Source organism: Theropithecus gelada, chromosome 3, assembly GCF_003255815.1.
Source record: "Theropithecus gelada isolate Dixy chromosome 3, Tgel_1.0, whole genome shotgun sequence".
NCBI lineage: Eukaryota > Metazoa > Chordata > Mammalia > Primates > Cercopithecidae > Theropithecus > Theropithecus gelada.
Window position 1 is genome coordinate 31,494,972 of NC_037670.1, and position 27,610 is coordinate 31,522,581.

The window sequence follows — 27,610 nt, forward strand, 5'->3', positions numbered from 1 at the left end:
TGCCTGTAGTCCCAGCTACTCGGGAGGTTGAGGCAAGAGAATCGCTTGAACTTGAGAGGTGGAGGTTGTAGTGAGCCAAGATCGCACCGCTGCACTCCAGCCTGGGGACAGAACAAGACTCCATCTCAAAAAAATAAAAAATAAATTCCTTTCCTGGAACTTCAGTCTTTGACAGTGAAAGAGGAGCTCTCTTTACCCTCCATCCACCCTGCTGTGTGTCCCAGGAAGCGTGACTTCCTCCTGTGTCTGGTGCAGCTTCTACAACTTACATGGGAGTGGGAGGCAGCTCTGTCCAAGGGAAGACACCTAAGGGTGGCTCAATTTTGGAAAATGAGTTGTTGAGTAAAGTGATTTGATTTTGACATCTCTTCTAAACCAAGGTGTTGATACGTTCTTGAGGCGATTATTTTGGTGTGTGGTGTAAGGATTATTACTCTCCTGTGTTTCACAGGAGATACGAAAACACTGAGAATGAATACCGTCCTCTCCCACAGTCTTCTTGCACGATTAACTAGTTCTCTCACTGGGAACACCCTGTACGTTAAGCCACAGTGTGGTGAAATAGCAAAGGACAGATCTCAGCGTTAGAAGTTAATGACACTCAGCTCCGTTTCTGTTTTCTTTGGGGATCAAATGTTCTACCCTGCCTTACGATGTAAGTGTGCTTTTTTGATGTGACTGCAACTTGGAATTTAGGAGCCAGGAGGAAGCCCAAAGCTGTGTTCTAGCATTCCGTGGTCACTACTCTTGGAGTGCGGGATGGAATTCCCAAGTGTTCAGTAGCTTTGCGGCTTTAAGAAATGGGAAAAGTGGGATGGGCGCGGTGGCTCATGCCTGTAATCCCAGCCCTTTGGGAAGCCGAGGCAGGTGGATCACCTGAACTCGGGAGTTTGAGACCAGCCTGACCAATATGGTGAAACTCTGTTTCTACTAAAAATTCAAAAATTAACTGGGCATGGTGATGTGCGCTTGTAATCCCAGCTACTTAGGAGGCTGGGGCAGGAGAATTGCTTGAACCCTGGAGGCGGAGGTTGCAGTGAGCAGAGATCATGCCACTGCACTCCAGCCTGGGCGACAGAGCAACACCATCTCAAAAAAAAAAGAAAGAAAGAAAGAAAGAAATGGGAAAAGAGATGCTGCTTGGATTTTGGAGAAAGCACGTGATCCTCATGGTGTGTCCTGAAAAAGTTATTACATCCATTTCAGCGAGCTGGGGCCTCATCTGAACCATTCCTAGAGTCAGGCTGTATGAGTATTTGGGAGATTTGGTCACTGGCTGTGTGACACAGCCCTTGGGGGTTGAGTGGCTTCCAAACCCTGTTGGGAGCAAGCTTTGCAGGAAGTGACGTGGTGTCAGTGTTGCAGTACGTTGGCAGCTGTCAGTCAGAGGTGTAGTTCCAAGGTGATAAACACCAAGAACTTAGGAGAAGTCTAAAGAGTATTTTGGCCTGATGCCATGAACACAGTGCCAGCCAGATAGTAAGCTTTCCATAAATGGTAGCTCGCCCTAAGTTGAGGTACATATTAACTTCACTTTGAAATGTACCGACTTTACTCCTAAGAAATATGGTAATGTCTGTCCTGGCTGAACCTGTTGGTTAAGTATTGCCAAAGATTTACTGCTCTAAAATTAAAGTTATGATTTTAGATAGTTCCCGACTTGTGATTGACTTAAACATATTGATTGTGTGAATATGTTTTCTTGCGTAGTTTATTTAGGATATATTTGGATACATTAGGAAGTCACATTGCCCAAAACTAGGGCAGTCTATGGATATGGAAACTTCTGGTGTCTTTTTAATCATTTTCTGATTTCGATGTCTTTTTATACCTGCCTTAAAACAATGGTAGAGCTAAAACTATTTCATCATGCTTTATGGAGTAGGAACTTGGGGCCCTTATCATGGCTCATTCATCTGTTTAGAGGGATTGGTCTTTCACTGGGAGTCCTGGCCCTGCCCCAGGGCCATCAGTGGGAAGGTGGAGCAGCTCTGCTTTGTGCATGAATCCTTATTGCCATCTCAGCTTTCACAGAAGCCAGACAAACACACCCTTGGTGAAACAGTGGCTTTACACCAGATGGGGTGTGGTCATCTGTCAGCATGTCCTAGCTACAATCAGCTGTGAGCCAGAGAGTCCATCTCAAGGTCACCCCCCTCAGTCATGCTTCTGCACTCCGTGGAGGGCAGACAGTGCTCAAGAAGAATTTCCTGGAAGGAACACCGTCTGTCTCTTCTGCAGCAGTATCCTGCGTCTTCAAGACGGCTGTTTGCTGCTGAATTGTGATTTTTAAAAAAATAATTGTCAAGACAAGAAACATTTCTATGAAATTTGTCACTGAGCCTTCGTGGAAGGATGAGGTCTAGAGCATTGCTCATCACATCACAGTGGCCTCAGAGGACCACCAGTGGAGACTCCTGTCTGATCCAAGTACCAAGAACCAAGAACTTTTGTGCTTCCTTTGAGCCATCCATTTGGACATTGTGAATTTTACAACTGCCATGTTTTTCCTATTTGACTTGGCTGTTATAAAGCTTACTGTTAAATGGAGCTAGGTATGCAGCTCAATAGGATATGCATGGTTACCCTCTTTCCTCCTATTACTTTTTAAATTCTGTATCCTTGGAAGTCATTCCCAAGTTTTTTCTTAAGTAACAGTTTAAAAAGTGATGAGACTTCTTTAACTTTAATTTAATTTCTGAGCCATTTAAAATTTTCTAATGCGCTAGCTCCATCTATCTACATCTATCTATCTACCATCCATCAATGATCCATTCACCATCCACTATCCCTCTATCCATCCATCCGCCCATCTACCATTCATCCGTGTCTCTGTCTCCATCCACCACCCATCCATCCATCTACCATTCATCCATATATCTATTATCCATCACCATCTGTCCATCCACTATCCATCCATCCACCATCCATCCATCCATCCATCCATCCATCCATCCATCCCTCCATCCATCCATCCATCCCTCCATCCATCTACTTATCCGTCCATCCATCTACCCATCTACCATCCACCTATTTATCTGTCAGTACTGATTTGGGGGTCTAAGTATGACTGTTAAAAACTAAGGTTGTTGGTGCTTATTGTATATGAAATAAATGTTTAGGAATTTGATCCAAGACCTCTGCCCGCACTGTTTAAGCCCCGTATAAAGGAAAACTTCCTGATTGTCATTAACCTACTGGTTATGGAAAATTGGGGGACACTAAATCATAGTAAACACAGTAAGAATTTACATACTTATATAAATTTTACGGTTTATAGTGTTATAAACTTATAGGAATCATAGGAATCTTACAGTTGTATAGCTATACAGCTGTATACAGCTGTTAGCTGTACAGTTATACAGCTTATAGGAATCTTACAGTTTCCTATAAGAAAAGATATTAGAGTTAAGTATTGGTAAGGCAAACATATTACGTCCTCATTTTTTCTAATGGTTTTCAGAATGGGTAATTTACTGTCCAAAAGTCACATAATTTATGAAGTAATAGCACCTGGTAACTGAACTTGGGTATTTCCAGGGCAAATACAATACAGTGTCTTTTTCTCTATACACTGATCCCTGGAAATTGCAAGGACTTAAAAATGACAGAATGCCCCTTATGAGTGTGTTTTTGTTGTTGTTTGTTGTTTGTTTTTTGAGTTAGGGTCTCACTCTGTTGCCCAGGCTATAACCTCAAACTCCTGGGCTCAAGGGTTCCTCTGACCTCAGCCTCCCAAGTAGCCGGGAATACACATACGCCACCATGCCCAGCTAATTTTGTAAATTTTTTTGTAGAGGTGGGTGTCTCACGGTTTTGCTCAGGCTAGTCTTGAACTCCTGTCCTCAAGCCATCCTCCCACCTCAACCTCCCAAAGCCCTGTGATTACAGGCACAAGCCACTGTGTCTGTCCCCTGCCTCCCATCCCCCACCCCCAAGTGTCTTTGACACTTTGAAGGTGAAAAAGAAAGTTCTGGTTTGGCAGACATTTTTGGAAAAGGCAAGGATTAAATGCTGTGGACACACTATTTCTGACACTTACCGTATTTTCATCTTAAATAATATTACAGGAGTGGAGCAGTAGGACTTCTCAGCCCTATCAATTTTTGCAGGTATTTGAAGCCTAAGATTAGTTTTGGTAATACCTTCCTCACTTCCAGTACACGCATATTCCTGTGAAAACTGGTCATTTGACATATGACACAGAAATTGGCCATATGAATTGAGGATTGTATTAGTCCATTTTCACGCTGCTGATGAACACATACCCCAAACTGGGCAATTTACAAAAGAAAGAGGTTTAGCTGGACTCACAGTTCCACGTGGCTGGGGATACCTCACAATCAAGGCGGAAGGCAAGGAGGAGAAAGTCCCATCTTATTTGGCTGCAGGCAAAGAGAGAGCTTGTGCAGAGGAACTCCTCTTTGTAAAACCATCAGATCTCTCGAGACCCACTCACCAACTGGGAAAACAGCACAGGAAAGACCTGCCGCGATGATTCAACTACCTTTCACTGGGTCCCTCCCATGACACATGGGAATTGTGGGAGTTAGCATTCAAGATGAGATTTGGGTGGGGACACTCCCAGACCATATCAAGGATGTCTCAGAGTGAGACTGAAAAACTTGGTAATCTCAGCATTTGGTTCCCTAAGAGTCATCTTAATGTAATGTAAGCAGGCCTACTGGTACTGCTGGATTTCATCAGTATGGCTGTGTGTGTGTGTGTGTGTGTGTGTGTGTGTGTGGTAGCCAATTGAGTAGACTGCATGCATCTGATAGCTGGATTAGTTAATTCTCCAATTTGTTCCACAGCAAATTTAAGGTGACTGATGTCATTCAATTTATAACATATGATTCAGTTTCAGTGAAGTGGGTATCATTTTGCTAAGGAGGCCTGCATAATACTGGCCCATTCTGTAGCACATTCCTTATGGTTTAAACATTTTAAATAGTAGTGGAAGTAATAGCTAATGTTTATCGAGAACCGATCATGGGATATGGTTATTGAGAACTGATAATGGGATAATTCTGTAACATAGATGATCTCATTTAAAGCTCATGACAGCCCAATGATTTAGGAATCTTATCGTCCCCACTTGTTAGAGGGATAGGACATTTAGAGTTTGCCCCAGGTCACGCTGAAAGTAAAGATTTGACCTGCAAAGCCAAGATATGACCGGATGCGTGCAGCCCGACTCCCAGCTTGGACTGCCAACGCTGAGCTTGGTGCGTAGCTGTCTCCCAGTGAAACTGAGTTCTTTGCAGCTCTTGGAGAAAACCCAGAGTACTGACAGTTCCCAAATTGCCGTGGTGGCATCCATTCACAAGGCCATGAAGCAATTAACTTGCTGTAAGGGAAATGGATACGTACTTGTTGGCACGTTTTGACCTTAGCATATCTGCTGATTGTGGAGCTCTTCATTAGGACGCGTCGTGGATCAGTTCCACAACCAGGGTCATAGGCAAATTTTTTTCCCCACCAAAATCAGAAAGAAGTTATACCAAATCAACTCTGTTTTGCTCTCGTGTTTTTCAAATAATGCCCTTTCTCCCTGTATTGTTTGTTTGTTTGTTTGTTTGTTTATTTATTTGCTCAGGGACTAGAAGAATATAGAGAAAAAAATGTATTCTATCTGAATACGTAATTTTTTTTAAAGTATAGAAAATGCATTATCAGCCTCCATTGTGCAGGTGGAAGGACAGCCGCCTGCCGGCCTCCTTTGCCAGCAAGAATCCAGCCTTGCAAATTATTGGCAGCTGGCACCGTAATGAGTCCATTTCAGCATAAATGGGCTATTGCTTATTAATTTCTGCCAGTTCCTAAGCAATTCAGGAACTGCTTTGGAAATGTGGAAATTTGCAGAGAACATTTTAAGGAGGATGCCCAGGGAAAGGGAGTGAACCGGGTAGCAATGGGGGCATTGTGGAAAGGGAACGTATTGTGGGGTAATAGTGGGGTGTTGCTGAGAACTTGTGCTCCTTTCCCTGCAAGCATGAGTCACTAACTTCATGGTTAAATAGCATATTTTCCAAGATAAGGAAGAACTGTATTTGCTTACTGTTCCATTCTGGATAGACATATATATTTATTTACTTACTTCCTGTATGTGGCTCCTTTCCACAAAATAGGCAGTTTTCTTCATGTTCCTGCTCAAAGTATTTGCCATCTCAGGTTCCCACCTGCTGAAACCACCAGCAGCGGGCAGCCCCAGGGAAATGTCTGGGAAGAAAGTACCAAAATGAAGCCACCCAAAGAGGCCCTTCAGGCCTTTGTTTTGCTTGCCTTAGTATTTGTCATTTCACCTCTACCAGCAGGCTTTAAAAAGATGAAGGAAATAAAACAACCCCATTAACCTATGTGTTCCTGGAGTCCTTGCCTTGTTCATTGATTTGCCATGTTAAATTACAGTTTGGATCTTTTACCTAAATTCTTTCCCATGCGTATTCTTCATGTGTTTTCTCTGAATTTGATGTTTGCCTTCACAAGAAAACGTGTATACAATGGAAAGTTCTATGTAATGGATTTGGGTTTCTGTTTTACTCTCTTTCCACATTTTCTTCAATATCCGTTATAAATACAGCACTACTCTGAGAATAACTGAGGGTTGCTGGTTTCCTTTCATTTCTGTTTCTTGAGACTCTGAAGATTGAGTGGGACACGGGAACCATTCCGTAGTAACCTGTTTCTGTTCTCCAACACCTTAATGTAAACAGATAGATTAAAATAATAAGATGACTTAGTCTGTAGGGCTATGGATTACCCTGAATGTAAATAGACTGGTATTTATTTATTTATTTATCTATTTATCTGATTTAAGCCTGTCGTTTTATGCCTGTATCCCAATGTTACATCATTTGATTTGGGATGTCATAATGTTACACGAAAGCGGTCCTGACCCAGACCCCAAGAGAGTGTTCTCGGATCTCACGCAAGAAGGAATTCAGGGAGAGTTTATAAAGTCAAAGCAAGTTTATTAAGAAAGTGAAGGAATAAAAGAATGGCTACTCCATAGACAGAGCAGCCCCAAGGGTTGCTGGTTGCCCATTTTTATAGTTATTTCTTGATTATATGCTAAACGGAGTGGATTATTCATGCCTCCCAGGCTGGAGTGCAAAGGTGAGATCTTGGCTCACTGCAGCCTCCACCTCCCAGGTTCCAGCAATTCTCCCACCATAGCCTCCTGAGTATCTGGGATTACAGGCACCCACCATCATGCCCAGCTAATTTTTGTATTTTAGTAAAGATGGGGTTTCACCATGTTGGCCAGGCTGGTCTTGAACTCCTGACCTCAGGTGATCCGCCTGCCTCGGCCTCCCAATGTGCTGGGATTACAGGCATGACTCACCGCGCCCAGCCCATGCCTCCCCTTTCTAGACCATATAAGGTAATTTCCTGACATTGCTGTGGCATTGTAAACTATCATGGCGCTGGTGGGAGTGTAGCAGTGAGGATGACCAGAGGTCAGTCTCGTCACCATCTTGGTTTTGGTGGGGTTTAGCAGACTTCTTTACTGCAGTCTGTTTTATCAGCAAGGTCTTTGTGACCTGTATCTTGTGCTGACCTCCTGCCTCATGCCGTGACTTAGAATGCCTTAACTGCCTGGGAACGCAGACCAGTAGGTTTCAGCCTCATTTTACCCAGCTCCTATTTAAGATGGAGTTGCTGTGGTTCAAATGCCTCTGACAGTATTTCACAAAAAGTTGATGTCATAGAATTGATGAAATGGGTTTGACAGAAAATGCCCATTTCCTTCCTTCTGCCTCATCATTTCCTTTCTGTTTTTCTGTCTCCTCTGACCCGCTCCTCTCCAGGTTTTTGGCACATTCTCACAGACTTAGATGAAACTGTGATGGCCACCCCAGGGCGCAGGTGCTGACATCGTCCCCAGCCCAGTGGCTGTTCATCCAGACATCATTTCCAACCTCAATATCTAAATGCCACAGTGCTCTTGGAGCAAGTTGGGCTGGGGACCACTGTTGCCTTTTAAGGTAGGTTTGCATATGTATATTTGAGCCTATTACGTTTGTATGAATTAATGGAAATGCTTCAAAGGTGCTGGGACAGATGCATTTTACTATCATTGTTGTGTGTAGCTCCTGGGAAAAAGAATTTGGAATCACTTCCTTGAATTAGGGTTACACCTATCTGACAATTCAAAAGCATTAGCATTAAAACAAAACAGAAAAAACAAAGTAGGTGCCTATGAAATCCTTTTCTCCCCTGTGAATTGCCCTCAGGATCTCGTACATTTATCCCTGGGCTTCACCATCTTTATATCGGATTATGTTTGAAAAAGGCAAACCCGAGCTTCAAAATCCGACTTGAAAACAATGATATGTTTTGTTTTTGCTTTGGATAATCTTTAAAAAGTAAAAATAAACACCGTCAAAATAATAATCTTTTCGAAATCAAAGATCATCTTATATTTGTTGCAAAACTTTCCTGCTTAGTCTCTGGTGTTCAGGGTATTTGTGTGTGACTTGGCAAAACTCTTTTCATGGGTTGTAACGATTTAGCGAAAACTTTCAGAACTTTGTCTCAGTTTAATCTTAGCTCTCTCCCTCACCCCCACCCCCCAACACCGTCTTCAAGCGCAGCCTCCAGTAGGGAAAAAACAGGCTTGAAACCAAGACCTCCCACTAGAATCTAATTTTAAATTTGCAATCTGTTGTCTTGTGATTTCGCTTCAAATTTAACTTAGAAATAAATACATTTCATCCTTTCTTCTGCAGTTTTGGAGGCCTGTTTTCAAGTCATAGAAGGGTAATGATTATGTTTATTTTAATAAGTTTCTAAATACCTCAGGGGAGTGAGATTTTGTATTATTAATCATTATAACTTACATCATTAAATGCCTTCTGGTCAGATTTCACAACGTCCTTCCCAACGACAGAGAAACCTTGCTTTCACAGTTAACTGTTGACTTGAATATGATATAAATTGGATTATCATGGGCCCACCAGTGAGATCTAAGGTTTTATGTATTTGCAGTACCCTTGTAATAAGGCAGTGTCGGTGTTGAACATTCCCACTCAGAAGAGCTAGACTAAAACTTCTGTATATTTAGTTTACAATCACAAGTAAGATATGGTTTCTGCCATTGAGATTTTTATAATAAAATGAGAAGAGGGTAGTTAAAAACAAGACAGATGTGCCAGTGTACAAATAACCCTGCCAGAGATACAATGAGAGGAGGTCAGTGTGCCATTGAAACATAGTGAAAAAGTGGAGTAAGTCCAAGCTAGGTAGTATTTTCTTCATCGTAGGTAATTTTCCCAGGCCATCTGTTTTAGAGTTTGGGTTTGATGCCGTTTTGTTGTAGCTGTCAGCATAGTGCCCACATCCTCACTCTCTTCAACTGTAAAAAAAAATTCAGTGACTTAAAAACCTGTTGGCATGTTCTATTTATTTTACTTTCCTTAAAATGAATTACATATTTAGTATAAAAACATTAGAAAATACCAAAAAAAGGTATAATTGTGAAAATTGCCCTACAAGCAATCCATCTGGAATAATTGCTTTTTAAAATTCTTACACAGATTTATCATGTATTAGGCGTGTGAAATATTTACATATTAATATTCTTTTTTTTTTTTTTTTTCCCTCCTGAGACAGCGTTTTGCTGTCACCTAGGCTAGAGTGCAGTGGTGTAATCTTGGCTCACTACAACCTCCGCCTCCCGGGTTCAAGCGATTCTTGTGCCTCAGCCTCCAGAGTAGCTGGGATTACAGACTTCCCCCCTCCACCATGCCCAGCTAATTTTTGTAGTTTTAGTAGAGATGGGGTTTCACCATGTTGGCCAGACTAGTCTCAAACTCCTGACCTCAAGTGATCCACCTGCCTCAGCCTCCCGAAGTGCTGTGATTACAGGTGTGAGCCACTGTGCCCGGCCACATCTTAATACTCTTGGAGAGAATTTTTAACTCTCTCAAAGTCCGTATCTTGAATGTGCATCTCAAATCTAAGATTTTAATTCTGGAGGATGAGAAAAATTTGCACTAGAGATGTTTGATCCCAGTGGTAGAATCACCTTTTGGATTATTTACTCCCACACAGGGAAAGCCCTGACCAGCTGACCCACAGGGCTAGGCATTGTTCATGTGGAACTTTCCTGTTCTTCAGCTAGAGGGTGGGGCATCCTACTGTCTGCCAGGAGCACCACTGGAACCTCTGGGATAATTGAGGGCATTAGACATCCTAAACCATAAAAATATTATTACAACCCCCTTAGTCCTCAAGGTGATGAAGTTGTTTTCAGATTCCCTTGTGTCTTTTTCTTTCCTTCCCTGTTTTCCCTCTCAACAATCTGTGGTTGTGGAAGTGTTTTTCTATGTTCTTTATACCCAGGACTTTGACCACAGGGTGGCTTTCTATTCACTGGAATATTTCCTTACACAGTACAGGTGGTTTAAAAATGCAAGGTATGTGCTGTATCTTGGGTCATATAGGGTTGACCTTTCTTTTTTATGTGTGTTCTATTTGTATACTCATGTATTTTTTTTTTTTTTTTTTTTTTTTTTGAGAAGGAGTCTCGCTCTGTTTCCCAGGCTGGAGTGCAGTGGCACAATCTTGGCTCACTGCAGCCTCTGCCTTCTGGGTTCAAGTGATTCTCCTGCCTCAGCCTCCCAAGTAGGGTCGGGATTACAGGCGTGTACCATGCCTGGCTAATTTTTGTATTTTTGTAGAGATGGGGTTTTGCCATGTTGGCCAGGCTGGTCTCCAACTCCTGACCTCAAGTGATCCACCCTCCTTGGCCTCCCAAACTGCAGGCATGAGCCCCCGCGCCCAGCCTTTACTCATGTATTAATATCATCATTGATGTTCATAATGATCTTACACAGGCATTGCAAGCAGCTAAGTTTCTCATTAATTTCAAGGGTGTTTACTTTTACTCAGGAAGCACACTTGTAATAGTTGCTTTAAAAGTCTGATAATTCCAACATCTGGGCCACCTTGGGATTGGCATCTATTGATTGTCCTTACCCCTGAGAGCTAATCAAATTTTCCTGGTTCTTTGAAATGCATTGTAGGCATTTTGAATATTATGTCGTGATACTCCAGGTCTTGGTACATCATCTGGAGAATACTGATTTTTCCTTGTTATTTTGCAGGCAGTCAACCTGACTGGGTTCAGATTATAAGTGCTGTCTCACCTCCGTGGGTGGAGGCTCTAATGTCAGTTCAGTTTTCAAAGCCTTTGGTATACTACTTTGAGTTTGTCCTGTTTGTGCACCACTCAGGTGTTAGTCTGAGGGTTGGGCTGTGGTTTATGTCTTGATTCAGTTCTCAAAGCTTTTGCTGTCTTGCTTTGAATCAGTCCTAGGCATGTGCATCTGAGGAGTGAGCCTGGCACTTGTGCAGATTTATATGCACCATTATGGGATGTTATTTTCCAGTTTTCTTTTCTCTGAGATCTCCACACTCTCTCTGGCTTACAGGGACTATTCTTGATTCCTCTGGGTAGAACAACAAGGTCTGATCCAGAGTTTTTGTTGCCTGTGTCATAGCTTCACTGGAGCTATACTCACCCTTGGTGTAAGGCTGGGTGAGAAATTAGGACAATAAAAACAAAATAGGAAACTCACCCTTAAATGGGTGGCATCCTCAGGTTTTGATCTTTTTTTTTTTTGCTTTTGTTTACTTGTTGGTCCAGAGTTTTTAGTTGTCATTAGCTGGGGCAAGATAGGCCTTAGTTGGTTTACTCCAACTTGCTGGCACCAGATATTAAAAACTTATTTTTTTCACTAGTTTGTTAAGACAGAAGCTTTATCCTCAGATAATCAATGTCACCTCTTTATTTAACCACATTTTGGACCACTGTTCTGTGTTTGCTTTGTACTTTCTGATCACATTTTGCTAGATGATGCTCAATAAATGCTTGTTTTTTTTGTTGTTGTTGCCTAATTCATTGAAATTATGTTAGAATATTCTAGATGCTTTTCAGCTAAAAATAAAAGGGGATTCAACTACATTTTTTTTGGAAGAACTCTCACTTTAAATTACAGTTTCATTAGACTATTCAGTTAGTTAATTAAGACTCATTTTGTTTGTTTAACTTTTTATTTCAAAATAATTATGATTCACAGGAAATTGTATGCAGGAAATGTAACCATCACCCAGTTTTTTCTAATGGTTGCATCTTGCATAATTATAGTAAAATACCAAAGCCAGGAATTTGACATTGTTTCAATGTATGTGTAGTTCTATATCTTTTTTTTTTAAAGGCTTAGTAGCCTAATAAATCTATAAAAGCAGTCCCTGAGAAATGACCACCTATCAGATATATATGAACCACCCTAACAAGTATTTATGCATATTGCTAAAGTTTCTTAAAATACCTTTTGACTCCTTTACTATGTATAGACAGTCCCCAACTTAGGGTGGTTTGACTTGTGTTTTTTTAACTTTACGGTGGTACACATGCAATCCCTTTGTTTTTCACTTTCAGCACAGTATTCAATAAGTTGCATGAAATATGTGTTGAATATGAAATATTCAACACTTATTATAAGTAAATATTCAACAAATATTCAATACTTAAAATAGACTTTGTGTCAGATGATTTTGCTCAACTGTAGGCTAATGTAAGTGTTCTGAGCACATTTAGGGTAAGCTAGGCTCAGGTGTGATATTTGGTAGGTTAGGTATATTAAATGTATTTTTGACTTAGGATATCTTCACCTTACAGTGGGTTTATGATGATATGACCCCATAATAAATGGAGGAGCATCTGCATTTAATTTGATGGGATTTAAAGGCCTTTCAGGTGATTACTTACTGAAAAGTTTAACTCATCACTTTAAGAGAGGATCGTGGTGTTGGTAAGAATAGAAGAATCACACTCATCCTATTGTCTTTGATCCCTGGCCCTAAGCACTCCCCTGGGAACTCCTGATGCTTTGACCCCATACCACTTTCAGATGACACTCTTGCCCATCATGCCACTTAGTCTCCTTTGCCCCCACTTTCTCTGGATCCTCCTAGGCCTGAGCAGTTCTGCACTCATTGCCCTGACTATGGGGAGAGCTGCTCTCTCAATTCTTAATCTCATTCCTGAACCTCTGCACTGCAGCTCCAAAAGGAAGAGGAAGATAGGAACTGAAGGCAAGAATTCAGTGGAATGAGACAGGTGCAAGCCCTTAATTCTTTCCCCAGGAAGCACTGGGGGTGGGGAGGGGAACACACTGGAGCACAAGCTGAACACCCTTACCCCTAAGTTCATGGATCAGGGTGACCTTCAACCCAGTGGTCCACAGTAAGGGACGGACACAGACCTGCAGGTGGAAAGGGCCCAGGGAGCAGCGAGCTGATGGGGAAGTATCTTCCAGGCATCCTGAGAGAAGAGACTAGTGTATTTAAGACTGATGTGTGCTGTGTCTCATTCGCATTATGGTCATGTTCTCACCTATGTTGCATTGTAGTTGTATGAGTTTTCACATCTTACATTAAAGTGTCTGTCATTCATTCATTCCAGTATTTTTTTTTTTTCCTTTGAGTTTTTAGTGCTTTCTTAATGGACCACCTACAACCTCTCAGGCTGGGTTCTAGGCACTGAGGATACAGCAGGAAACAAGACACTTCCAGCCCTCCTGAAGCTTAGGCTCTAGTGGGAAGAGAGAATAAGAGAGACCAGTAGAGAATAGGAAAGACCAGTAAGTGAAATATATATTGTTGGTTACAATTATGATCAATGTGAAGGCGAAAAGCGAAAGAAGAGGGGTAAGAAATGTTGAGTTCTGCAGCACTGGGTGTCATTTTAGATGGAGGGGTCAGGAAAGGCCTCCTTGACAAGGGGACATTTGATTGAAGGTCTGAAGGAACTTGGTGGAGTAGGCGGAAAGGCGGAGCGTTCTAGGCAGAGGGACAGGCACAGGCCCTGAGGCGGGCTAAGGAAGCCAGAACTCAGAGCAGGGATGTCCAGTCTTTTGGCTTCCCTGGGCCACATTGGAAGAAGAAGAATTGTCTTGGGCCACACATAAGATACACTAACCACTAACGATAACGAATGAGCCAAAAAAACCAAAATCGCTAAAAAATCTCCTAGTGTTTTAAGAAAGTGTGTGAATTTGTGTTGGGCTGCATTCAAAACCATCCGCGTGGTCTGCGGGCTACGGGTTGAACAAGCTTGACTTAGAAGATTGGAACGAAAGAAAAGCACGAGAAGCCAGACTTGAGGTTTGAATATTGAGAGTTGTTCTTAGGCTAAAAACTTGTCCTACCTCCCTCCTACCTAGTCCCTAAACATGAGAGCTATCTGGGACCACTAACATTCTAGAGAAGTAAGTCATAGTCGGAAATAAAAGTTTAATGAATTTAAACCTGGTAACGTTTCCCAGCTTGAGATCTAGTACCAGTTTTCTGGCATCCTCCTTTTCAATGTCAATCCCCGTTTCTGCATTTCAGCTTGTCCTTCTTGTCCCAAATATTCTGTCTCCTACCTAGTGACTGTGTGATGATGTTGGTGAGGTGCTGGTCCTTCACTTTTTGCTTTTGTTACTAAAATGCACCAATATTTATGATTCTTTATCATGCGTAGAATATTTCTAGTCTTATGGAAGCCATAAAAAAAGTAAAAGTAAATTTCTGCCCTGAATTTGCTTCCTTTGTACTACAGGAACAACAAAACCCACGCAAATATAAAATGCAAATCAGGTTTTGTTTGTTGAAGATAAAAATAAAAAGGGTTAAGTAAGACAGAATAGGAAGAAATTAAGATGATGGAAGTAGCTGGCATTTTACATATGTACATGGAAAGGTTAAAACTTAAATTCACCGCCTGGGTGCGGTGGCTCACAACTGTAATCCCAGCACTTCGGGAGGCCGAGGCAGGCGGATCATGAGGTCGGGAGATCAAGACTATCCTGGCTAACACGGTGAAACCCCATCTGTATTAAAAATGCAAAAAATTAGCTGGGCATCATGGCGGGCGCCTGTAGTCCCAGCTACTCAGGAGGCTGAGGCAGGAGAATGGCGTGAACCCAGGAGAAGGAGCTTGCAGTGAGCCGAGATCACGCCACTGCACTCCAGCCTGGGCGACAGAGCGAGACTCTTAAAAAAAACCTTACAATTCACCGACTTTCTGGGGCTTGCCAGTGGGACAGGGGTTGTTTCTGAAGCGGAGATGCTGTCTCCTGTATGCAATGAGCTATTTCAACTTTTCACACTGATGTTATTTCAGAGTCCTCCACTGATCCACATGGGCTTTCATCGTTCTTACTAACCTTTCAAGAACAGCTTTCAAATTGAAAGGTGTTTCAGCAGTCCCTAGAAACTTATTTTTCTTAACTTCAGTTGCTTCAAACTTCCCGCTCACGCTCCTTAGGCCATCCCCTGAGAGTTTCTCTTAGTAGGATTTAGGAGACTTGGCATTCCTGTCTACATTCTAGTTCTGAAGATAAAAGTGGCTTCTTGCCTACCTTGGCCAGCTGAAAAGAATCTTGCTACTAAAAATGCTATGAATATAACAGAGCCGTCAGCGTGATACATGGAGTGCGGTAATTCTTGAAGGTTGGGGCCATTTCCTTCAGGAAAACCTCTCCTGAGGCTTTTAACTTGATGAGTTTTCTGTTGGCAGAAACAAGCCTCACCAGAAAGCTGTTGTTGAAAATATATCTGTCAATTTATATTTGCAAACTTTTGATATATGTGCTAGAGGAGGGTAAATCTTAGCATATTTGAGGCGACAGTTTTGCCTTTTCTTTTACTCAATTTATTTCCTCATAGTCCTTTCCTCTTTTAAATTGAAACCTATGTGATTCTTAAAATGGTTCTAAGTCTTTATTTATTGGCAAAACATATAGTTACATAGGCACATCCAGGTATCTTAATATATCCTTTAAAAAACTAAAGAACTCCAAGGCATTGGTCAAAGCCTTTAGTGTTATTGAAATGCACATTTATTTATTTTACTCGTAAGAAATGTAGCATGTGCCATTCTTAGGAATTTAGATAATATAAATGGTTGTGCACAGACCGCTGATCTTTTCGTTTTTATCTTTTTTCTTCTTAAAGATACCAGAGAAGCATGAACATATTGCTTTGAAATCTACTTGCTACTAGTAAAAAGGAGATTGTCTTTCTTGGAAAATTCCCTCTGAGATTCCTCTGATGTGTGACCTGGTGGGGAATATTCCAGACTGGGAATAGCTTAACATCTGGTGTCTGTATGAGTTATCCCTGAACTCACTGGAACATTCAATGGAGGGTTTCCCTTTGTATTGCAACAAATTTTATTTCAGTAAAGATGTGCTGGTGAGAGTTTCAGTAACATTTTAGCCTGAACAGTGGAATTATAGAGTAAGTCTAGGATCAATGTGAAGGTATATTGTATTCCAGGCTGTTTCGATCTCTTTGCAATGATCACAGTAATATCACTTCCTGCTTTGCCACCATGCCTTTTACTTTCTTGTGTATTGCGTGCCTTCCCTGGCTAGAAGTTAGCTTCATGAGTGTAGGGGATGTGTCCCTTTTGTTCCCTGCTGTATCTCTGGCTTCTAGAACATGGTAGGTGCTCAATGTGTATTTTCTGAATGAATGACTCTCTAGGTGGTTAAAAGAACCACCTCAGAGATATGCCCAGTTACTCTGTTTTTCTTCTTTCCTTTCCAGCTATTTTCATGTGCGTTATCTTAAGTGCATAGAATTTGAAGTGTGCCAGAGAGACCTCACGGAGCAAGGAGAATAGGCTAAGTTGAGTCACAGTTGTCGAGCTTTGAAGATTTTTCTCTTTCCCACTGTGGGTAACAGAATTGTGTCATCGGGTCAGTGAGAGAGACTGTAAAAATATTAAGGAGAGACTTGAATTAACCTGGGGGGCCCCAGAAGGCTGAATCACACTTAGTGGTTTCACAATGTGAATTTCTGTTTGCAGGGCACGCTGTACCAGATTAATGTTCACAGGTTGGATTTGCTCCCAGAAATAAACCCATTAATCTACTGCTAAGCAGAGAGCGGAGTTTCTATTTTGTTTTGCCCATCCCCACCACCCCTCCATAGCCCTCCCAAAATGCCCCTAAAATCCAGGTCCTCAGAAGGCTGTGACATTAAAGGTCAAAGCTTTTTTAAATTTTTGACTTTGATTTACTAGGAAAAGTTGATCAGACTTATACTTTGAGGTTTTCCGTTTCTGATTGATTTTGAAGCATTATTAGAGCTCAAATAGAGAAAAAAAAAACAAAAACCAAAAAACCCAAAAGTACCCATTGGCAGGGAGGGAAGGAGGTTACCAAACGTACCTCTAAGTTTTGTTTTTTGAAATACGTATATCATTTCAAACAGAAATTACTCCTTTGGTGAACATTTTGGTTTGTACTTTCAGAGTTTTCAATTTACAGATAGGAGTAGAACTTCAAATATTTAGTAAGGAAGACCAGGTCAGTGGAGTTTCTGGCTGTACAAAAGCAGCGCTCTCAGCTGTGGCCTGTGGCCATCGTCCCTCTGGGCAGAGACGAGTCTAACTGTCTGATGCTCATATTTAGGAGCTCATTTCATATCTCAGGGGGCAGTCTCAGTAGATGATGTTACTGTTGACCTGCTCCCAGGTAAGAGTCCAAGAACCTCCCAGATAAGAGTCCAAGAACCTACCAGGTGCATGTAGGAAGTTGTGCTGTTACTTACCCCACAAGCCCTGTGAGCCAAGGTGTTCTAACCCTCCCTGCAGGCTGAGCTCTTTCTCTGAGATGCCTATACCTGTACTGGTAGTGACTCAGTTCTCCCCCTTTCACCCCGCTTTGCTGCAGACCATAAAACCATGGGAAACGCAGAAAGTCAACATGTAGAGCACGAGTTTTATGGAGAAAAGCATGCCAGCCTGGGGCGCAAGCACACGTCCCGCTCCCTCCGCCTCTCGCACAAGACGCGGCGGACCAGGCACGCTTCCTCGGGGAAGGTGATCCACAGGAACTCCGAAGTAAGCACCCGCTCCAGCAGCACCCCCAGCATCCCCCAGTCCCTGGCTGAAAATGGCCTGGAGCCCTTCTCCCAAGATGGTACCCTAGAAGACTTCGGGAGCCCCATCTGGGTGGACCGAGTGGACATGGGCTTGAGACCTGTGTCTTACACTGACTCTTCTGTCACTCCCAGCGTAGACAGCAGCATCGTGCTCACGGCAGCCTCTGTGCAGAGCATGCCAGACTCTGAGGAGAGCAGGCTTTACGGGGATGACGCTACATATTTGGCTGAGGGAGGCAGGAGGCAGCATTCCTATACATCCAATGGGCCCACTTTCATGGAGACGGCGAGCTTTAAGAAGAAACGCTCCAAATCTGCAGACATCTGGCGGGAGGACAGCCTGGAATTCTCACTCTCTGATCTGAGCCAAGAACATTTAACAAGCAACGAAGAAATCTTGGGTTCCGCGGAAGAGAAGGACTGCGAGGAGGCTCGGGGGATGGAAACGCGGGCGAGTCCGCGGCAGCTCAGCACCTGTCAGAGAGCCAATTCCTTGGGTGACTTGTATGCTCAGAAAAACTCTGGAGTGACAGCAAACGGGGGGCCAGGGAGCAAATTTGCAGGCTACTGTCGGAATTTGGTGTCTGATATTCCCAATCTTGCAAACCATAAGATGCCACCAGCTGCTGCTGAAGAGACTCCTCTGTACAGTAATTATAACACACTTCCCTGTAGGAAATCTCACTGTCTCTCTGAAGGTGCCACCAACCCACAAATTAGCCATAGCAACAGCATGCAAGGCAGAAGAGCTAAAACAACTCAGGTAAAGTGATTGAAATTTGTTTCAATATTTTGGGAATGGTGCATGACTCTTTCAGTGCATGACTTTGCTCTTAGAATATTTCCATCTTTTAATCGGGTTTTACCCTGTTTGCCTGGTAGTTGCTGCAGCTGGTGCTGTTTTGGGAGGATTTCTGTCTCTTCTGCTTTGCCCCTCTTACAGTTCTGTGGTTAAGGGGTGGGGATTAAGGGAAGTGTGTGGGGGGAGTGGCGATGTGATAGGAGTGGGAAAAAAGCTAGTAAGTTCATATTGGGAAACTGCTTCTACATCTTAGTTCTTCAACAGCATCCCACTTATTCCAGCTTCCTTTCTAACTTGGTCCTTCCCGTGGAAAAACAGGCATGGTGGGTTGCAGACTCTTGGAACTTATTTCTTCACTGCAGCAGGTGGGAGGAGGTTAGTCGGCAACTCCTTTGAGGAGGCATTTTAAATTCTGGGCGGGTTTGGGTCACTTGTCAGCTCCTCTCGGTGGTTGGCAGGCTCGCTGCCTTACCGGGAGCCATTTCAATTTCCTGTTCGTGCGATGCTGGCCAGCCCTGTCTCTGGAGGGAGGTGGAGCGGAAGGAATAACATGAGTGGCTTCCAGTTCTTACTTTGCAACCAGCCAGTTGTTTGACCTTGGGCAAACCCTGACTTCTAGTCGTTCCTCTGAAAAATGGGGATAAAGATGCTCAGCTTGCCTGCTTCGGGGTCTAGTGCACGAAACCGTGGGGAGGAAACTAAGAGACTTCGCTCCAGCCCGGGTGACAAAAGTGAGACTCCATCTCCAAAAAAAAAAAAAAAAAAAGACTTTGAAAGTGTTTTCCTAGTGAAAGGAGGCACCATTACCTTAGTTGGCGGTGATAATTAAGATTAGGATAATAAAATGTTGGGCAATTGAGCCGGCTTGGTGGCTGCGGCAGGGGGATGCTTTGAGCCTAGGAGTTTAAATCCCACCTGGGCAACATACTGAGACTCTGTGTCAATAAAAGAAAGAAAGGAAGGTGGAGTAATCCTGCATGCATTGGGCCTTTTCTGGTACTTCTGTTCCCCAAGGCAGAGTTCAGGGAGTCTTGGCTTTTGCTGAGGATGGGGAGGTGGTTTGTAGATGGTGCTTCAGGTTAAAATTCCAGACTGGCCCATTTGCCTTGACGGTGGAGCAGCCTCAAGGTTGACCAGCAAACTTCCCTGCACAGCACTCTGATTGCCCAGTAGGAGGTGGTGCTGCACCTTCCGGCCTCGCTCCAGTGCAAGTCAAATGGGCATTTCGAAGGTATGTTCTGCTGGAAAGGGGGTCTAAATATAATGGGCATAGGATGGAGGATGTAGGGAGAGCCGATAAAAAGAAAACTGGCATTAGACTGTCTGTGTTCCTGCCTGAGGACAGGTTTTGCTGATGGTGTCCAAGCCAGGTATCTTAACTCCACCTCTTCTTACCTGAGTGACTTTGGGTAAGTTGTTCACTTTCTTGTAGCCTCAATTTCTTCATCTGTCAAATGGAGATGATAAGGTTTTTTGAGAAAGTAGAATGAAATAGTGTGTGAAGCAAAGTGCCTGGTTCTTAGGAAGCAGCCAGTAAGGGCAACTTTGTTAGCTGTTGTAACATTCATCATTGTTAGTGGAACCATATGGGTTGAGGACCCGGGGTAGTTGTTTGTATCAGTATCTTGAGTACCTCATAAAGGTGGAAACAGTAGACACTAGGGATGCTAAAAGCTGGGAGGGAGGGGAGCAAGAGTTGAAAAATGAATTATTGGGTACCGTGTTCACTGTTTGGGTGATGGGTTCAGTAGAAGCCCAAACCTCAGTATTGCACAATATGTCCATTTAACAAACATGCACGTGTACCCCTTGACTCTGAGGAAAGAAAAAAACACTTGTGTCCTAGAAATCAAGTTGCTACCAAGGCTGCATCTGTGGTCTGAGAAGGTAAGCCCGAAGCTTGCCTCTAGATGTACTCCCTGAATTTTAAACCCATCTCTTCTGAATTGAGAGTATAATGACACAAGTGACCAGATAACCCATCTGCAGCCCCTCTGTCTGCCCTGCGAGGGCTACTTCTGCACTGCCAATTGGACAGATCATGGAGATATGTGACCTATTAAAGAGTCACCTGAAAGGGATCGAAGGGCTGTCTTGAAGGCATCATCAGATTGGCACTGCAGGGCTGATTCAAAGAGATGATCTATAGGGCCTTAGGAGCTTAGAGAAGGATACAGTGACACAGACTGTTAATCTTCGACTTTCACTTTCACCTGAACGGTGCTAAGTTAGTGCATATGCTATGTAAGAGTTGAGAGGGGTGCCCTGTTGTATTTTGGCTCTCCGTGATTCCGACTCTAGGGATGGCTAGACCCCTGCTCTCCTTCACATTCCATGGCTGATGGGGATTTGAGCTTTTGAGTTATGGTTACCCCCAGAAAATGGGCAAAGCAAAGGACAGTTCTCCCCTCCAGGTCTGGTACCACTGAAAGCTCTCATGTGTCATTGTTATATGAAATTTCCATTCTTTGGCTTGTCACCTTCTAAAATTGTTAATATATGGAAGTGAGATCATCTAAAGGTGGTGTCTCATAAAATCACTGCTTAGGCAGCTTAATGTAATGGGAAGTGCCATTGGCCAGGAATCCTAAAAAGTGCATTTGCATCCTGGCGTGAGTGCTTACCCAGTGGTGACCTTGGGCCAGTCACTCCATCTTTTGTGGCCCAGGATCTCTTGCTGTCCAGTCTGAGTGACACCAGCCTCCCACAGGGCCATTAGGAGAACCAAATAGGATGCCATGCATGGAAACCTCTTGTGGAGCCTATAAAATGCACGGAAGTATTATTTTTGTATTGACTTTATATGTTGAGTGAGGATCTTTAATGACTTGAAACAAACCCCAGAATTATGCACAACACTATCCACCCGCCCACATTTCCTAGTCTAAGTTTGGCGTGTTCATCCGACGCGATTTCTTGAGAGCCCACTATGTTCCAAACAGTGTATTTTAAGAGGCAGTGGGTGTGGAAGCTTCCTTGAAAAGAATGCTTTTTAAAAATTTTTTTTTTCTTTTTTTTGGTAAAAGTTTTTGACCCAGGAGACCTCTCCAGTGAGCTTGAAGCGTAGATATTAAGTCTGCTCGGCTGCCCTGGTGATGTAGTTGAATCTGTAATCGTCCTGTCAGCACTTTTACTCCCCAGAAAAGAGTTCCTGGCAGACATTTGACCCAGGAGCGTGACCTCTAAGCCTGGAAGAAAACACATGTTATCTGAAATAATGTGAACAACTTCATTTGATTTGAAAATGATGAAAAAAGGGTTTTTGGCCCTTTTTCCTGTTTTTGGATTTTTTCAGTAGTTGGATGGATTATTGAAATGTGAAGGCACTGGAGTTCACATTTCAGTCTTGAACGGTGGCACATACGTTCTTCAGGGTCTGTCTGGCAATTTTTGGTTTAATCCGGGTATTTTATGAGCATGTTTGTTGTGCATGCACATGTGCACCGTGCAGAAAAGTTTGTCTTGGGGGTCAACATGAGTAAAGCCTCATGCTATTTGAAGCAGAATTTATTTCTGTTGGTTTCTGTAAAAGTACTTAATAGGTTACTCCTTGGATTTAATTGATGGCTAGTTCGTCTTTGGGCCTGAACTTTATGAATTTCTTTAATTACAGACAGAGGAGGGGGCTGCCTAGTGTCAGACAAAGAAGTTAGGAGCCTATCTGAGCTTCCAATTTTGAGGCTGTTACCTCTTGGTTATTTAACTTCTATGGATCTCAGTGCCTCTTACATGAGGCTGGAGATTCTGCAAATGAATGAATGGAGAACTCACGGCACAGTTTTACACATACAGATGCTTAATAGGAGTTTTACACATACAGATGCACAATGTGATAGTGAAGACTGCCTCATTGTTCTAGGGTTCAGCTCTCCTGTGTCTTTGAGACTTTCAGTGTGTGAGTTGGCGAGAGAACCCTACCGTTTGATGGAGTCTTGTAGCCAGGTTCTGTGTTCTGTGGGAAGCTTTGGCGTGGAGCCGTTGTGCGTGCTTGCAAGGAGAGCTTCATTCATCCACTTGGGAGATGAAGGAACATGGCCAGGTTCTACTGAGCATGTCTCTGGGAACCTCAGCCTCAGGAGAGCAGCAAGGAGCCTGGCTCTCCGAGCATCCCTAGCCAGGTGTGGTGCTGGTGAATAGGTTTGTGAGTTTCACTGGCCAGTTTCAGACACAGCAGCATTCCCAGAAAATAAAGAGATTAGGAGATAAGGTGTCACAACTGGATGAAAACCCAGGTATTCTTTTTTTTTTTGAGACAGAATCTCACTCTGTTGCCCAGGATGGAATGCAGTGGCACGGTCTTGGCTCACTGCAACCTCTGCCTCCCAGGTTCAAGCGATTCTCATGCCTTAGCCCCCAGAGTAGCTGGAATTACAGGCACGCACCACTGCGCCTGGCTAATTTTTTGTATTTTTAGTAGAAACAGGGTTTCACCATGTTGACCAGGCTGATCTTGAATTCCTGATCTCCAGTGATCACCCTCCCGCCTCAACCTCTCAAGTGCTAGGATTACAGGCGTGAACCACCGCACCCGGTCAAAAATCCAAGTCTTCTGACTTGCTAATCAGAGAGGGCCTTTTCTTCCAAAGCACACACCCACACTGCACTGCCTCCCTGTGCTTGAAAAGGTTTCAGCTCAATATCCTCAGATTTTAAGATCAAAACCGTCAATTGTGGTACATGCACACACACATACACACACACACACAAGGGCTTGGCTGAAAAGAAAATTGTTACTGCCCACTCTTGTCACCTAAAACAGTGATTACAGAGAGAGGTGGCCAGGATAACTCTAGCAGAGCCATCCCTCACGGCTGCCTTCTTTGATAAGCAAGTAGTCGCGTTGATGATTTCATTAATAACAAGGTAGAGTGCAGCATTGTCAGAAGAGGAGCTTGAGTTCCTAGAAAAATTATCTTGATGTTTAAAATTTTGTTTTATTTTGCAACTGAGCTTCAATGCCTCAGAGATAAGTTTGTTTCCTGGGCTGAAAATGCACATCAACAACCATATGATTCTTGACCTTTGCTCACAGACTCTTGAGAATCAGATGAAAAATGTGGACCTTTTCCTTAGAATAAAGACTTCTGCATATCATTTCAAGGGATCCATAGGTCCCCTAAAGTACATTCCATCTAGAGGCTTCTTTCTGGTTAAGAACCTCAGGTTTTTGTATAACAAATTTTTTCACGTAAAATCGATTTTTAAAACACCCTTGTCTTTTTTTCCGTTCTCCTCTGTCTTCTGTTTGATGCCTTTTTTTTTTTTTTCTTTTCTCTTTATCTTTCTTTTTCTGGCACGTAAGTTAAGCAATGAGATATTTATTTTGAAAACGAACCCATGCATTTTCAACAAGAATATGTATCTTCTTTGCCAAGATCTTTTTTTGGGAAGTGGGATGGTGGGTAGGTAGTTGAGAGATAGCTTATGTCAGCAGTTCTTAGACCTTTTTATACTCTTAAAAAAGTAATTCAGGTGGCCTAGGTGGGCGGATCATTTCAGGTCAGGAGTTGGAGACCAGCCTCTCCTACATGGTGAAACCCCATCTCTACTAAAAATACAAAAATTAGCCGGGCATGGTGGCGGGTGCCTGTAATCCCAACTACTTAAGAGGCTGAGGCACGAGAATCATTTGAACCCAGGAGATGGAGGTTGCAGTGAGCTGAGATTGCACCACTGCATTCCAGCCTGGACTACAGAGCAAGACTCCGTCTCAAAAAATATACATATATATATCTCTCTCTATATAAATATATGTCAAATATATATGATATATATTTTCTATATATTTTCTATATGACAAATATATTTGATTTATTTTATATGTATTTATATATTGTATAAATATATATTTATATTAAAAATATATATATTTTGACCAGTCTAGGAAACATAGTGAGACCTCGCCTCTACAAAAAGAAAAGGAAAAATTAGCTGGCCATGGTGAGTACCTATTGTCCCAGCTACTTGTGAGGCTGAGGTGGAAAGATGGCTTGAACTCAGGAATTTGAGGCTTTCACCCGGGAATTTGAGGCTTTCATGAGCTAGGTCACACCACTGCACTCCAGCCTGGGTGACAGAATGAGACCCCTATCTCTAAAAGAATACAATGTTTTATTGTCTAAAATAAAAGATGTGGGACAGAGGCATTGTTTTCCATTTTTGCAGATCTCTATGACTTACAGCTTAACAGAAGACACTAGCATCTCATACCTACTTTTGCATTCACTCTGTTGCAATATGCTGTTTGGTTGGACCCTATGAGCAGAACCTGGCCTTGCACAGGGTAGTTGGAAAAGGAAGAGCCTCACGGATTCCCTGGACATATTTTAGGGAACCGTAGTCCATACTTTGAGAGCTGGTCATTTATGCTAATACAGGTTGGGAGCATTCAGGATTATGATTATTATTATTGTTTTTTGAGACAGGTCTCGCTGTGTTTCCCAGGCTGGAGTGCAGTGACTGTTTACAGGTATCATCATTGTGCATTGCAGCCTTGAACTGGGCTCAAGTGATCCTCCTGCCTCAGCCTCTTGGGTGGCTCGGACTACAGGCATGGACCACTATGGCCACCAGTTCAGCTTTTGAGGATCACATTCTTAGGTCGGGCACAATGGCTCATGCCTATAATCCCAGCATTTTGGGAGGCCGAGGTGGGAGGATCACTTGAGCTCAGGAGTTCAAGACCAACCCAGGCAACATAGTGAGACTTTGTATCCACTAAATTTCAAAAAAATTAGCCAGGTGTGGTGGTGTGTGCCTATAGTCTCAGCTTCGTAGTAGGCTGAGGTGAGAGGATTGCTTCGGCCTGGGAGGTCAAGGCTGCGGCAAGCTATGATCATGTCACTATATTCCACCAGCCTGCATGACAGAATGAGACCCTGTCTCAAAAAAGAAAAAAGAAAAAAAAAAGATCACATTCCTAGTATAAGAATAGAGGAAAGTTGTGCCCCTTAACTCAAATTGGGTCATAACAATGTGTAATCATTGTTTTCTTATAGCATAACTGTAAATGTATGACTGTTGGATGTGGCCATGAAGCCAGCCTGCCCTAAAGGCCTCACAGGGTCTCCATGGGTCCCAGGGGAGAACTTAGGAAACTCACCTGACTGGCCTGTCACATTGTCATTTGGGCCCAGTTGGCTTTGGACCACCAGTTGACCGAGCATCTAGCTTGGGCCATAAGATAGTTCAATATATCTTTCTTTTTTTTTTTTTTTTTTTTTTTTTTTTTGAGGTGGAGTCTCGCACTGTTGCCAGGCTGGAGTGCAGTGGCACAATCTCAGCTCACTGCAACCTCTGCCTCCCCGGTTCAAGTGATTCTCCTGCCTCAGCCTCCGGAGTAGCTGAGACTAGAGGCACCTGCCACCACACCCAGCTAATATTTGTATTTTTAGTAGAAATGGGGTTTCACTATGTTGACCAGGATGGTGTAGATCTCTTGACCTCATGATCTGCCCGCCTCAGCCTCCCAAAGTGCTGGGATTACAGGGATGAGCCACCACGCCCGGCCTAATATATCTTTCTTACTTTCTCAATTTTTTAAAAGAGTTAACAAAAATTTAAGTGAACTCCGATTGCATCCACACAAGACATAATCCATCTGGGTTGCGTGAAACCTACAAATGTAAGCTTTATAGCTAGGACTCATTTGTCACCTCAACTTTAGTTGAGCATGAGCTGAGTTGAGAAATGACAAAACCTTTAACTCCAGCTGCAGTGCATTCCATGAGAGACTGTTTTCCTTGTTTTGAGATTGTGGTGGAAAATGAGCAACAGTGAGTTCATTCAGCAATTATTTTTGAAGTGCCTTCCCCATGCCAGGCTCTATTCTTGGCACTTGGGATGCGTCAACGAGGAACGATCCACGAGCTCGTGGAGCTCGTTGGGGTGAAGTGGGTGTGTGTGGCAGAAAACAGTTAGCACAATAAGTAAGCGATGTGCTATGGAAGAAAGACAGGGCGTGTTGAGGAAGATGGCTGGGGGCAATTTCTGACAGGGTGGTCAGGGTGGGCACTCTTGAGAGGGCAGACCTGGATAGGGACTTGAAGGAGAGGAGGGGAGGAGGGAACTGGCTCCTGAGTTGCAATATGGGAGGATGCGCGGCACGTTTCAGCAAGGATGAGGAGCTCAGTGTGGCTGGGGTGGGGTGGGGGTGGGAGAGGAGATGCTGTGGAGAGGTTGGCATGGCAGTTGGAGGAAGCACAGAGAAGGCTTCTGGTTGTAGTAAAAGGGGGGACGTGAATATTCTTGGGAGCGAGAAAGGTTGGGAGTATGCCCTGGAATGAGTTCTTCAGTTTCACTGGTGGGCCGGGACATCTGAAGCTCAAGTGCTAAAGCCGGACACTGGGGGAGGGTCTGGAACAGCAGTCTGAGGAGTCCTCCGCATTGCTCCTGGAACATTTACCTGGCAGTGGTGTGCTGGATGGATTGATGGAAGAAAGATGGTTTAGAAGAGAGAGCTTATTGCTCAACCAGTGATGTGGCACTCAGAAGGGAAGAGAAAAAGCTGAGTCTCTGATATATTATGGATAGTGAGGCGGGAGGGGAGGGATGACTGTAAAGTATAAGCACATACATAGAAAAGCAGATGAAAGGAGAGGTGATGATTCGTTTAACTTAGACATAAAGCGTCTCCAATCAGGAGTTACCTGAAGGAACATTTCAAGCTTTTGCCAACTTACTTTGGAATCTCTTTTTGGTAACAGTAAGAATTTTGGTTCCAATGCTTGTAGCTGAAATTGTGAGTCCCTCCCATTGGAAATCATTAGAAGAAAAGGAATGGGTGTTGGAAACATAAAAAGAAGGGCATAGAGATTTTGCCCTAAGAAAGGAAGGGAAGGGAAAATAGAGTTGATT

General features: G+C 43.2%; 1 protein-coding gene across 10 annotated transcripts in view; it reads left to right on the forward strand.

Moving 5' to 3' along the window:
* Positions 1–27,610, forward strand: part of TIAM1 (T cell lymphoma invasion and metastasis 1) — a 444,177-nt gene that overhangs the window by 276,964 nt on the left and 139,603 nt on the right. For 8 of the 10 annotated variants that reach the window (XM_025380044.1, XM_025380046.1, XM_025380045.1 and 5 more), the window contains 2 exons: positions 7,815–7,991; positions 17,742–18,715. In XM_025380044.1, the coding sequence (XP_025235829.1) occupies positions 17,753–18,715 (963 nt within the window). In that variant the 5' untranslated portion in view covers positions 7,815–7,991; positions 17,742–17,752. Of the gene's footprint in view, positions 1–7,814; positions 7,992–16,014; positions 16,300–17,741; positions 18,716–27,610 lie in introns of all 10 variants that reach the window. The other 2 variants (XM_025380048.1, XM_025380049.1) reach the window with 2 other exon arrangements.